Raw genomic sequence first — 14,229 nt, 5'->3', positions numbered from 1 at the left:
AACTACGCAACGCTGCTGGTGATGAGTGTGAAACCCAGTTGATGACGACGAACGTAATGTTGTTCTGCTGGGTGGGTCAACCTCTAAAGCAGAGGGTGGGGGGCCTCCATCCCATAGGCCAATCCTGGCCCCACTGGCAGGGATGCCCCCGAATGAGAGGGCTTTCAAAGAAGATGGGACAGATTCAGGGAAGGAGAGAGCTTTTAGCCAAGATGCCTCTGCTCCTCTGCCTCCACAGTCGGAGGCAACGATGCTTCGGAATAGCAGTTTCTAGAAAACAGAGCAGAGGAGAGTTGCTCTGTGTTCGAATCCTGCATCTGGTTTGCTGCTGTGAGAACAGGATCCTGGACTAAGATGGTCCACTGGGCTGGGCCAGCAGGCTCTTCTTAACGTTCTTCAATTTTATCAGCCCTGTGCCAATCCCAGTTTTATTCCGATTTGGAGAAATGTATTTTGTGCAAACGGCCTTGATCTACTGCAAGGCGGGGAGGTCCACGCCAGGCTTGGATCTGCACTCAGAGCCTGTTCCCCTTCCCTCCCCACAGAATGGATCAGCATTGATAAGGACGAGACGGGAGCTGCCAAAGGGAAACTCCAGCCGGCAGCAACGCGGACCAACCTTGACTACACCAAGTAAGAGTCTGGGAGCGGGGCTGCCTTGAAGCAGTCTGGGGAGAAGAGGGGCAACTTCCAGGACAGGAACTGCAATGGCTAGGCGGGATCAAAGCAGCAGAGCAAAACCTCTTTCCTTTTTAAAAGCAAAACCTGGTGGCCTGCCTCCCTTTCTTCCCAGTTTCCTTGAAAGGCAAAGACTGGACTGGGGTACTGTGCATTTATTTGTTTATTGCATTTACATTTCGCCTTTTTCTCCTTGGAGCTCAGCTTGGCATACGCGGTTCTCCCCTCCTTCTCTAATCCCCACAGCAACCCTGCGAGGCAGGCTAGGCTGAGAGGCAGTAACTGGCCCAGTGAGCTTCATGGCCATGTGGGGGATTTGAACCCTGCTCTCCCAGGTCCTAGTCCGACACTCTAACCACTGCGCCACACTGCTACATTTTTAAGAGGCTTGGGTGCCCAGCTTTCAAAGGGTGCCATTGCATGCAATCGCCATTTTAAGTCAACCACTTGCAGATATTTTTTGATAAGTGTCCAGTCTTGCTGAACAATAAAATAAAATAAAAGCCGGTGTTGACCAGCTTTTTGCTGTTCTGCTCAGGCCCTGCGTGTGGGGCTCCCACGGGGGCCCCTGTTTGGCCCCTGTGGCCCTTTAGTCTGACCTAGCAGCTAGAAATTCTTACATTCTTCACGTTCCTCAGGAGTGTGATAAGGAAAGAGATTCAGGCAGCCTTCCAGGCCTAAAGGCCTGATCGTTGTGTCTTTTCAAACCTTTCTATCCGCTAGATCTGTGGGGCGCAAACATTCCCCTGGGGACACCCCAGCAATGGCCGCCTGCCCCGTTGGGAAGCTCTTAGATGATCTGGAGAAGCCCGGCACCCAAACAGCCAGTCGCCCGCCAGCTCCCCATCGCGGCACCTCCAGAGACGAGGTGTCTCAGGGCAGGTGAGTGACCTGCGAATGGATCGTGGAATCATAGCAAATGTTGGGTCTTCAGGAAAGGGGTGAACCCACCACAGCAAGGGAAGCGAATTAAGTCACCAGCAGTGTCCCAAATTGACCAAGGACTCACACCTGGTCCTCAGCAGCTAATGTAGCTACCTGCCCATTATCACGGTTGGGGGCGCGGGTGGCGCTGTGGTCTAAACCACTGAGCCTCTTCGGCTTGCCGATCAGGTTGGTGGTTCGAATCCCAGCGACGGGGTGAGCTCCCGTTGCTCTGTCCCAGCTCCTGCCAACCTAGCAGTTCAAAAGCACACCAGTGCAAGTAGATAAATAGGTACCACTGTGGCGGGAAGGTAAACAGCGTTTCCGTGCGCTCTTCCGTGCGGTGTTCTGTTGTGCCAGAAGCGGTTTAGTCATGCTGGCCAGATGACTCGGAAAGCTGTCTGTGGACAAACGCCAGCTCCTTTGGCCTGAAGTGAGATGAACGCTGTGGGAATGTTGCGGGGTAACAGGAGAGGATATGTTGATTAGTATTATCCTTCCTAACTCTCTTAAGAATCTCTTAAGTTCTATTATTTCTGGGAAGACCCTTTGATTCCCTCCTTAAAAGAATAAAGACAGAACAGTCTTGTTCATAAGTAACAAAAAGAAGTTTACTCACGATCAGGCAAAGCACAGTGTGATTGATTCCTGAAGGCAGACTTTAGGCTTAAGGTTACAAATATGTACAAATAGGTTTACCCCATATGGGAGATAGCCCAGGGACTGCTGGCTGAGAGTGCGGTCCAGGTGAAGCAGGAAGCAGGCAGGATGAAAAAGAGAAAGAAAGGGAAGATGGCTGCATGACTTGGCCTTTTACGAGGTTTGGAAAGGTCATGCCCACCTATCGGTCACATGCAAAGGAGGAACAGGAAGTTTGACTGGCTGGACCAACATCCCCTGCATGTCCACTCTAGGCAAACAAGGGATGTTGTACTTGACTGCTCCAGAGGATTACATCCCACAAACGCCGTACCCTGGTCACCTTCGCCTGGACTTAACCGTCCAGGGGTCCTTTACCTTTTACCTTTTATTGTCACAGTGCAAAGTGATTGCTTTGGTCCAAGGAGACTTGGTTTTGCTAATTGGTCCAAGGAGACTCCTGCATTGACCTAAGCACAGAAATAAAATTATCGGATGAAAAAGCTTCGTCTTGTTCCTAATTGTCTCGGCTGTCCCTCCTGTTTCCTGCCCAGGCCCAGGCCGGACGCCCCCACGGATCCCGACGGCCCCCCCCTGAAGAACAGCTTCAACAACCCGGCCTACTACGTCCTGGAGGGGGTCCCGCACCAGCTGCTGGTCTCAGAGCTGCCCCCGGTGACTGCGGCCAAGCCCCCCGCCCCCAGGAACAAAGTCCAGATCACGGTGCCCATCCAGGCTGAGCACCGGCGGCCGCAGCAGCCCCCCTGCCGGGCGGAGGAGAGCTCAGAGGAGGAGGAGCAAGGGGTCCTCAACCTGCCGCCCCCCGACTTCCCGCCACCCCCCTTGCCCAAGTTGGTGGAGTTTGACGTCTCCGGGGAATCCTTCTACACACCTGCAGTGACCCGGGTGGAAGAGCACGGAGCGAGCAAGGCCCGAGCGACCGTGGCCTTCAGCGAGCCCCTGGAGGCCAAGCCCCCCAAGGTGCACCCCAGGCCGGCTCCCTCCCTGGGGCCGGGGTTTCTGATGGAGCCCCCCAATGCCCCCCAGGGGCCCGGGGGTCCCCTGGACGACCGCTCCTGCTCCGTCCTCCAGATGGCCAAGACCCTCAGCGAGGTGGACTATGCCGGCGGCAGCAACGGCGGCGCGCTGGGGAGGGAGCAGTCAGGGCGGCCCCCGGCACACCCCCTGACCAAAGTGAGGCTGGATCTCCCTCACCACCGGTGCCTGCATCCCGACTACAGCCGCCCCATCGCCTTCCCGCCACGGTCCATTCGTGAGAGCATCGAGGAAGACCTGGCAGAAGAGGTACACTCTGGGCGTGGGGAGGAGGGGAAGAGGGAGGGAGGTCCCCCTGCCAAATGGGGGGTGCGCTGTGCCCATTGGGGAATCAGCCCCCCCCCAAATCAAAATGAGTGGGAGAGGGGTGGAGTCCTTGGGAAATAGAGATGCAACTTGCAGAATCCACTTTCTTCTTTGGAAACAGGGACAGAAGAGCAAGCAGAAGTTGGGCGAGGGTCGGGAGAGGCAGCTCTGGGGAGTTTGGGAAAGGGGGTGTTAGGCCCTCTGGCCAGCAAGGCCCAAATTGCCCCAGATGTTCTTCACCCTTGGACCCAAAGCGAAATGGGGAAATCTCCAGGACTGACAGGGTTTGAAGATCTCATCAGGATCAATATTTGCCAGCACTGAATTTCTGCCCTGGCTTCCCAAAAAGGCACTAGCGATGCCGTAAAACCTCGTGTGCATCTCTCCTCCTCTTCTCTTTCCCTCCCTTTCTGTAAAAGCATTTTGATACCACTTAATATTTCAGAAGGGGACGCGGGTGGCACTGTGGGTTAAACCACAGAGCCTAGGACTTGCCAATCAGAAGGTCGGTGGTTCGAATCCCCGCGACGGGGTGAGCTCCAGTTCCTTGGTTCCTGCTCCTGCCAACCTAGTAGTTCGAAAGCACGTCAAAGTGCAAGTAGATAGATAGGCACCACTCCGGCGGGAAGGTAAATGGCATTTCCATGCGCTACTCTGACTCACCAGAAGTGGCTTAGTCCTGCTGGCCACATGACCCAGAAGCTGTACGCCGGCTCCCTTGGCCAATAAAGCAAGATGAGCATCGCAACCCCAGAGTCGGTCACGACTGGACCTAACGGTCAGGGGTCCCCTTTACCTTTACTTAATATTTCAGAAATCAAGGGGCGGTGTGCTGTCTAAAAACAAACTAAACAACGTAACTAAAACTTGAAAACAAAATCACATCCTTAAACCAGTGTAGGCATGGACAAATAAGAGAGACAATGGAGCGCGCCTCCGGGGGTGAACTCAAATCGCTGGAGAATCACAGCACCTGCTGTGGCTGCAGAGACTGGAAACTAATAACTGCTGCCTCCTGTGTTGTTTTTGCTGCATTAGCAGGACCGGAGTGACCTCCCCAGGGTGCAAGTCTGGGCGGTGGGTCTGCCCAGAGAACAAGACTCCCTCTCGGTCTCCAATCACCTGCAGCTGCATGAGACAGCCCTTGAGATATTTGAAGATGGCTATCCTGTCTCCTCTTGTCGAAGCTAAACATACCCAGCTCCTTCAACCATTCCTCACAGGGCTTGGCTTGCAGGCCTTCAATCCTCTAGTCGCCCTCCTCTGCCCACCTTCCAGCTTGTCGGTTTCCTTTGTCTGATGTGTCTGTCTGTCTGCTGCCCCTCAGACCCTTAGCCAGGACGGCCGCAGCAGCTCCAGGCAGAGTGAGTCCAGTGTGGGCGAGTGGCTGAGAGCGATTGGCATGGAGAAATACGAGGAGGGCTTGATCCACAACGGCTGGGACGACCTGGAGTTCCTCAGGTGAATCTCCCTTCCTTATAATAAATAATAATACAGAGGTGCCCCGCAAGACGAAAAATTCGCTAGACGAAAGAGTTTTCCGTTTTTTTAGGTGCTTCGCAAGACAAATTTCCCTATGGGCTTGCTTCGCAAGACGAAACGTCTTGCGAGTTCTTGTGAGTTTGTTTCCTTTTTCTTAAAGCCGCTAAGCCGTTAATAGCTGCTAAGCCGCTAAGCCGCTAAGCTGTTAATAGCCGCTAAGCCGCTAATAGCCGCTAAGCCGCTAATAGCCATGCTTCGCAAGAAGAAAAAACCGCAAGACGAAGAGACTCGCGGAACGGATTAATTTCATCTTGCGAGGCACCACTGTAATTTTTATTTATACCCCGCCTCCCAAGCCAAGACCGGGCTCAGGGCGGCTAACACCCGATATAAAACAAATTGATTGAAATGCAACTTAAAAACAAGATTAAAAGACAACATTAAAACATTAAAATACAGCCTCATTTCTTTTTTAAAAAATATTTTTTTATTGATTTTCCAACACAAATTATAGACAAAACAGCACAGACAAAAAACCAAACAAAAACATATAGACATGTATAATTTCAAAACCTCTTTTTCATAACCCTTGCTTCCCAAACTTCCCCTTACCTCCCCTTTTCTGCATCCTGTTTTAAACTTTTTTCCAGCAACCCCTCACGTCAATCAAATAATAACATTTTCTTATTTTAGTTCCATTCTCATACTTAATCAGTTACAGCTGTAATTCTATATTTTCCTTTCCTTTGACATTTTAACCCTCATTAATTTTGCAGCAGTTCTTGAGATATGCTTTAAATTTCTTCCAATCTTCTTCCACCGTCTCTTTTTCTTGGTCACGGATTCTGCCAGTCATCTCTGCCAATCCCATATAGTCAATCACCTTCGTCTGCCATTCTTCCAGCGTGGGTAGTTCTTGTGTCTTCCAATACTTTGCTAAAAGAATCCTTGCTGCTGTGGTAGCATACATAAAAAACGTTCTATCCTTCCTTGACACCAATTGGCCGACCATGCCCAGGAGAAATGCCTCTGGTTTCTTGTGAAAAGTACATTTAAGTACCTTCTTAATTTCATTATAAATCATTTCCCAGAAGGCCTTAATCCTCGGGCAAGTCCACCAAAGGTGGTAGAAGGTACCTTCAGTCGCATTACACTTCCAGCATTTGTTATTGGGCAAGTGATAAATTTTTGCAAGCTTGACTGGGGTCATGTACCACCTATAAATCATTTTCATAATATTTTCTCTTAAGGCATTACATTCCGTAAATTTTATACCGGTGGTCCATAACTGTTCCCAGTCAGCAAACATAATGTCGTGACCAAAGTCTTGCGCCCACTTAATCATAGTTGATTTAACTGTCTCATCTAATGTATTCCACTTCAACAGCAAGTTATACATTCTTGATAGATTCTTAGTATTGGGTTCTAACAATTCTGTTTCTAATTTTGATCTCTCCAACTGGAAGCCAATTTTCCTGTCTTGTTTAAACACCTCCATTATTTGATGATAATGAAGCCAATCTCTTACTTTAGACTTCAATTTCTCAAAACTCTGTAATTTAATTTTCCCACTGTCTTGCTCTAAAATTTCACCATATCTTGGCCATTTAGATTCCATATTAAGTTTTTTCACCCCCTTAGCTTCCATTGGTGACAGCCACCTAGGAGTTTTATTTTCCAGCAAATCCTTATATCGAATCCAAACATTATATAATGCTTTCCTAACAATATGGTTTTTAAATCCTTTATGAATTTTTACCTTGTCATACCATATGTATGCATGCCAACCGAATCTATTATCAAACCCTTCCAAGTCCAGAATGTCCGTATTCTCAAGAAGTAGCCAATCTTTCAACCAGCAGAAAGCTGCCGATTAATAGTAGAGTCTTAAGTCTGGCAGGGCAAACCCCCCTCTGTCTTTTGCGTCAGTTAATATCTTAAATTTTATTCTGGGCTTTTTGCCCTGCCAGACAAATTTAGATATGTTTTTCTGCCACTTCTGCTGGAATACAGCCTCATTTCAATGGAAACTCAAATCAAAAACTTTTTGGGGGATGAAAACGCCAAGTCTTCACCAAGGCCAACTATCCAGACTGGTCCTACGTGGGCCAGAAAAAATCCAGGGAAGTCCCCAAATAGGAGTTCCATCACAGAAGGAGAAAAGAAAAAGGAAAGAGGGGAAGGGGATCAAGTTGATTCCAAGCCAAAGAAATCAGAGATAAGACCTTGGTAGAAAGGGAGCATGGAAACAGAGGTCCTGGGTTAGGAGTGGAGAGAAGTGAGGCCTGGGAGCTTGAGGTTGGCATTGAATGTGAGAAAATCCCTGGAGGGATATTAGAAGAGGAGGGGTCCCAGCCATGGAGGTGGGAGGGGGTGTCAGCATCAGTGGGTGTGCTTTCTCAGGTGCTGCAGAGCATTGTTTTGGCCACCGGGGGGCACTCGTTCCCCACTCTGTGCAGCATCCGTTCTCTACAGGTGAGCTTGGAGGAAATTCCTTCCAGCCCAAACTTGGTCCATCTTTCTCAGTGATAGCCAGAGCATGCACTGCTCTGGCGAGACAGTCCGCGGGCAGGGAGGGTCTCAGCTGGCGTACCAGACAGGTGGTTCATATGGGAAGAGGCTCCTTCCCAGAGGGGCCCTTGAGTCATGAACCAGGGGGTCTTCCGACCTTTCTCTGGGATGGCATCTTGCGGCGCAGTGGACATCGCTCCTCAGCCCACCCAACCTCCTGGTTTCTGAACCCTGAACCTCTTTCTCTGCTCCCTGCAGCGACATCACCGACGAGGACTTGGAAGAAGCTGGCGTCATGGACCCCAAGCACAAGCGCCTTGTCCTTGAGAGCCTGAGGCTCAGGAAGTAGCCGGAATCTCCCTGCCCCCCCCCCAGGACGCCCCTCCTTCCTTCCTTCTGGTTTTGAGCCCCTTCTCCTTCTCGCCCACCCTGTGCCACGTGTGAGACGTCGGGGCGGCTGGCAAAGCATCAAGGAGCAGGTCTCCCCTCCTCCAGCCCCCCGGAGGGGAGGGACGATTGCAGAGCCAGGCGGACACCCCAAAGGTGTCCCCGAGACTTGGAGCCAACTGTGAGGTTGCCGAAGACCCAGCGCTGGCGCTTCCACGCCCCTCCTTGGCTCCTGCAAGAATCGGGACCCTCCCAGGTGGGGAACAGGAAAGCGCAAGTGGTCCAGGCTAAGCATTTCAGATCAGCACCCTTAAACGCCCCTCCCCTCCTCTTTCTCTCCCCCCCCCCCACCTCCACCCACAACCCCTTTCCACCTCCTCTCTGTGCTGTTGGTTAAATTATTCTTATTTATTACAGCGAAAGAAGGATCCTTGCTTTTTGTTTTGTTTTGCTTTTCCTTTCAAAGAGCCATGTTCTCTCCTTCCTTCCTTCCTTCCTTCCTTCCTTCCTTCCTTCCTTCCTTCCTTCCTTCCAACTCTGGTTTTTCGGGCGGGAGTTCCTGAGCGCCATTCACCCAGCCCCCTTTTACTGATGCCAAGGGGTGGGGGGTGGGGGGGTGGATGGTGTGGGGACAAATCTGCCGGCTGTGTTCCGCTCTGCTGGGTGCGTCTTGGCTTTGTGTCTCTCTCTGACCCAGGAACTGCTTTCGCCGGCCTTTCAGCCTGACTCTGGCCTCCTTGCTGTCTAGGCCCGGTTTTCTCTGGGGCAATGCAAACCGAGATCTCTCCTTGCCCCGGAATCCCTCCAGAAGCCTTGGGGAATTACTTTTGCGCCCAAGGGAGGTTCCAGCCCTGGTTTGCTTCCCAGAGAGGATCTGCGTCACGCTCTTGTTGCATCGCCCCACTTGGAAAGGTGTCTCCTTCCCGTGACCAGCCTTCAGTGGGGCGATGGGGGGAGCCCTCCCTCTTCTTCCTCTCAAGGCTATTTCTTGCCTCCCGAGAAATATTATGCAATCTTCAGGGGCTCACCGGGCAGCCCAAGGTGTTTGCTCATGTGCCTCTTGCTTTTCTAAGCGTTCAGCCTTAAACAGACCCTACCTGCAGCTCTTCGCACAGCCCCGTGAACGACAATCTGCAAAATAACCTCAGGTAGCCCCAAACGTCTGAGCAAGGCCAGAGCTGTAGCTTGGGGGGTGGGGGTGACTAGCCAGGTTTTTTTTGCCCCAGATGAAGCCTCCAGAGGGTCGGCATTGAGGCCCGCAGCCTGTATGCGCATGCAAATGTGCGCAGCGGTGTGTGCCAAACTTGAGTCTTTGACCCGGGTGAAATGAAAGCCTCGCTTTGCCCCGGCAAGAAAGTCTGCCGGGCAAATCCTGTAGGGGTGCTTTGCGGAGATTGCGAAGCTCCTTCAAACGCAGGGGCCAGGTAAGCAAGCAACATCCCAGAGCAGCCAATCAAGTGGAGCCAGCCAATGGGGGTACATGGGATGCCTCCACAAGGCGGGACAAATGCAGAACGGCTCACCTCTGCTGCTAAAGAGAGAGGTGAGGGCAATACTCTGCAAGATCAGTCGCTCTGGGGCAGTGTTTCTCAAACTTGGGTCCCCAGCTGGCCTTAGACTACAACTCCCATCGTCCCTAGCTAGCAGGACCAGTGGTCAGGGATGATGGGAGTTGTAGTCCAGCCCATAGCTGTCAACTTTTCCCTTTTCTTGCGAGGAATCCTGTTCGGAATAAGGGAATTTCCCATAGAAAAGGGGGAAAGGTTGACAGTTATGGTCCAGCCACAGCTGGGGAACCAAGTCTGAGAAACACTGCTCCGGGGAGTGGCTCCCACGCTTCTCCCCGCCGCACGGTTTGTGTCTTGATCAGGTCAACAGGCGAGGGTTCCTGGCTCTGCCCCTGCGTGTATTGGTTGGGGCTGGAGTCAGCAGCCCCCTGCCGCCTTTCTTCCATGGGGTCCTTCCTTTGCAGGCCTTGAAGACACACGCGTGACCCGGGGTGTACAAGTGAGATGTTGTATTCCTCACTTTTCCCCAGGGAGCCGCCTGAGCCCAGCGTCTTTTACCAGAGTCAGCTCTTCCCACGGAGTTTCCTTGTTTTGCTTACTCTTTGTCCTTGATCCGAGGAAAGCGGCTCATGCGATGCCTGTCTCCCATACGGATGCAAACCTCGGTGCCTGCAGGGAGACCGTTCCTTAGACCGTTCCAGGGCGGGGACCTGGATCTTGACAATAAGACAGACTTGCAGAAGTCAGGAAGCAAGTTCTGGGTTGCAGCCTCGGTTCTGCTCAACTTTTCCCCTTGGGTAATTGCTCTAATACCCCAGTGCCTTACTTTATAATATTGCTGGTGAGGGAGTTCTCCTACGTTCGCTTTGCCACAGACCATCTGGGACATTTTCACACCTCGGCAAAGGAGCAGCTCTCTGAAATTAAAATGAAGGATCTCTCTGTGTGTGTGTGTTTTGTTCCTCCTGCGATATTTGCTCCCAGGTGTGGGTTCAGTTATCATTATTTTCATTATTAGCGTTTGGTGTGAGTTCTAACCCTACTAAATTCTACTGTGCCGTATTTTATAGATGTACTTGTTGTTTTAATGTTTTAATTTAATTGTCGTTTGGGACACTTTGTATGCGCTTACTGTTTCGTGGGCTGAACCAGGAATCGCGATGATTTGCCGTCTCCCCCCCCCCCCCAAACAAACCCCGGTGTTTGCATTTCATGTCCTTAGTTTGCCACCGCCTCCATCCTGATGCAATAAAAGGGCTTGTTTGCTTAAAGAAGTGCATCTCGCTGTCTTCTTTTCCTCCTCTCGTTTTTATTGGCAGAATGAATCGCTTCTCAGGAACGACGTTTAAGTTGCACAGTTCCAGGTGTACGCAGTTGGAGGCCAGCTGGTTGGAATTGTGCAAGTTAAATCCCAGCAAGGAGGAGAGCTTAAAAACACTTTTTGCCCTGGGTTTCCCTGGGGTTCCCCAATGTGGAAAGAGCTTTTAAGCTCTCTTCCTTTCTCGATGGGCAAGGCCCACTCAGTACACAGACTCTGGGAAGACACTGCTAGCTGTGGGGTAGGGTCAAAGGCTTGACTGTATGCCATTTTCATGTACAGTGGTACCTCAGGTTACATACGCTTCAGGTTACATACACTTCAGGTTACAGGCTCCACTAATCCAGAAATAGTGTTCAAGAACTTTGCTTCAGGATGAGAACAGAAATCGTGTGGCAGCAGTGGGAGGCCCCATTAGCTAAAGTGGTGCTTCAGGTTAAGAACAGTTTCAGGTTAAGAACGGACCTCCAGAACGAATTAAGTACTTAACCTGAGGTACCACTGTACACACAAACCCTTGGAACTGAACCCCCATGTCTGGTGCCATTGTACTGTATTTTCTCATACAGTGGTATCTCGGGTTGCATATGCTTCAGGTTACATACACTTCAAGTTACAGACTCCGCCAACCCAGAAATAGTACCTCGGGTTAAGAACTTTGCTTCAGGATGAGAACGGAAATTGTGCTCCGGTGGCACGGCGGCAGCAGGAGGCCCCATTAGCTAAAGTGGTGCTTCAGGTTAAGAACAGTTTCAAGTTAAGAACGGACCTCTGGAACGAATTAAGTACTTAACCCGAGGTACCATTGTATTTATCTCTGCCATGGGGCCCAAGGTGTTGAGCATCTGATTCTCAAACCTTCTTTACTCCAGCCAAGGTGCTGGCTCTCTGCGACTTCAGACCACGCCAGGGACCCAATCCTAAGGGGCTTGGAGGCGCCCCAGCAGAAAGTGTTGCAATTTTGCATACACCATTTTAATTGACGTTTGGATTATGAGAATGGGCAGAGGGATGCTGCGGCTTCTTCCTTGCCGGCCAGTGTGTTTCGAAGTCCCCTCTTCCTGCTCTCAGGGCTGGGGCTTAGGCTGCCTTCGGCCAAATATCCTTCCCCCCCCCCCCCCGAATTCCTTCTCTCAAAAGGAGCACTCGCACTTGTGAGATTTCTTCAATAAATTAAGTTTATTTAGATTAGCATATTTTGCAAATGAGTTCAATAAATTACAGAACAGTTGTTGGTTTTAAAAAACAATAAATGAAAAAAACAAACAAGCAAAACAAAGCCTGGAGAACCATCATCTGACAAGCAGCCACAGAGCTGAGCCCTGGGGGCTTGGAAGCGGCCCCTTCGTGGAGTCGGGGGTGCCCCTTCTTCCCTTAGGATGCTACGGTCTGGGCCCAAAAGGTACCCACTCTTGAGCAGGAGGTGCTGCTCGCTTGCCGGCTCCTAAAGCCCCACATTTCTGTGCGTTGACATCCTGATGCTCCCCATATCGCCCTCCTTTTCGGCCTGAACCTGTTGCCCCTCTCTCCAAGGCCCAGATGAGCGCCGCAAGCTGAACCTGTGTTTTAGCTTTCCTTTGGGACAGGTTTGGAACCTGTTTTTCCCATGGCTCGGGGAGTCCCAAAATTGCGTCATTTCCTACAATGGTGCCACACGGCTGCCATTGCCACTTTTTCTGTCTCCAGCTATGGGTGGGCCACAGCTCCCCCCCAGCCCTGGCGTTACTGAGGCCACGTGGAGCCAGGAGTCCTGTGAGCCCAGGTTTCCCGTAAGGACTTCACATGGCATGTGGTGGCAGTTCCATGCTGCTGTCCCCCAACTGTTGCTGTTCCACAATGAAGCAGACCTCAGGTGGACCCCAAGAAGGCCTAGACAGCTAAATAATGGGACAGAAGCCCACCTGCCAACACAGCGCCAATCATCACTGAGCCCCAATGAAACCAGCCGTGAGGCACTTGGAGTCTTGGTATCTTGAATCCCACCTGTTGCAAAGCCTGCTTAAATTTTTCCCCAATGGTATGAAAAGAGTCTGGTGGATCAGGCCAACGATGGTCCATCTATTCCAGCATCCTGTCCTCACAGGGGCCTACTAGATACCCGTGGGAACATGGCAAGCAGGGTCTGAGCAGAAGAGCAACTCTCGCCTCTTGTGGTTTTCAGCAACCGGCGTTGAGAAGCATTTCTGCCTCCGATTCTGGAGACAAAACAGCCCTCCTGGCAAATGGCCATCGATATCCGTCTCCTCCATGAATTTGCCTCTTCCTCTTATCAAAGCCATCCAGGTTTGTGGCCATCGCTGCCTCCTGAGGCAAGGAGTTCCACAGTCCAGCTATGCGCTGCATTAAGAAGTAATTGGCTAGAGGTTGCAGGTCCCCAAATGCTGAAAGGGTCTGCAGGATATAAAGCCAAAATATCTGTTGATGGGAAGGGGCATTGGTCAGGACAGGGGTGCAACAGAACTACTCGCCCCCACACTTCTCCCCTCGCTGCAAAATACACTCTGGAGATTCTGAGACACATGTCGCAAGCCACCATTTCAGGAAAATACTTTCTCTAACAATGAAAACCTGGAATGCATTGTTTCCCCAACAGCTTGGCTACGAACACAAAATCCTCCTTTGAACATTCTGTGACATAAAAGAGACTCGTTCTCCAGCCCACCTTGGGCCTTGAGCAAACACCACCCTTCCACCTTCCTCAGTTGCGGCGGCATCGTGGGCACGACCCACAAGGAAGTTCTCCTGGCCCACGGACTTGGACGGGAGTTGTGCAAGAGCACTACTGCGTTCTTGCACACTTGCCTTGTCTTTTCACTGGGCCTCATGTGGGTTGTGCCACCTGAACCGGCACAATGGCCGCAGAGCCTCCTCCATTTCAGCTGCACACAAAGCCTGCAAGGCTGGAAACCCCCTAAATCTGAGTTGTGTGATGTGGGGCCCACTCAGTGCCGTGGAGCTCAAACCCCCCGTGTCTGGGCCCAGAGTCTTATCAGCATCTGGTGGCACCTGGTTTCCTTAAAGGTGAACCAGTCCTGATAGCAAGAGCCCACCCACATCCAGAGGACCACATGTTCCTCATCCCCTGCTCCAGTGATACAGGTTTTCCCAAAAGCAGCAGAACCAGGAAAGGTGTCTCCATGTATCTTAGCAACATGTGACACTAGACTCCAAAGCATTCGTGGTCTGGCTCGATATAAGGCAGCCTCGCCCAACCTGGGGGTGTTTTGGACTACAGTTCCCATCAGTCCCAGTGAGCATGGCTGTAGAAGTCTGGGGCTGATGGGAGTTGTAGTCCCAAACTCCAGGAAGTGGCACTAGGCTGGAGGAGATTGATTTAAGGCGACTTCATTTGAGTGCTGATTCACTCGTCTGCTCAAGCAACCCTTTGCAATTGCGGGTGGGGATAACCCAAACCAGTGC

At 51.4% G+C, this 14,229-nt stretch overlaps 1 protein-coding gene across 2 annotated transcripts in view; it reads left to right on the top strand.

The window, feature by feature from the left end:
- Positions 1–10,673, top strand: part of INPPL1 (inositol polyphosphate phosphatase like 1) — a 90,406-nt gene extending 79,733 nt beyond the window's left edge. For both annotated transcript variants that reach the window (XM_079973373.1, XM_079973372.1), the window contains exons 24-28: positions 546–633; positions 1,402–1,560; positions 2,796–3,546; positions 4,931–5,064; positions 7,855–10,673. In XM_079973373.1, the coding sequence (XP_079829499.1) occupies positions 546–633; positions 1,402–1,560; positions 2,796–3,546; positions 4,931–5,064; positions 7,855–7,945 (1,223 nt within the window). In that variant the 3' untranslated portion in view covers positions 7,946–10,673. The remainder of the gene's footprint in view (positions 1–545; positions 634–1,401; positions 1,561–2,795; positions 3,547–4,930; positions 5,065–7,854) is intronic.
- The last annotated feature ends 3,556 nt before the right edge of the window (positions 10,674–14,229 follow it).

The sequence above is a fragment of the Podarcis cretensis genome, assembly GCF_951804945.1.
Source record: "Podarcis cretensis genome assembly, chromosome: 4".
NCBI classification, from domain to species: domain Eukaryota; kingdom Metazoa; phylum Chordata; class Lepidosauria; order Squamata; family Lacertidae; genus Podarcis; species Podarcis cretensis.
Note: the sequence above shows the minus strand (reverse complement) of the source record. Positions and strands in the feature narration are given on the sequence as shown.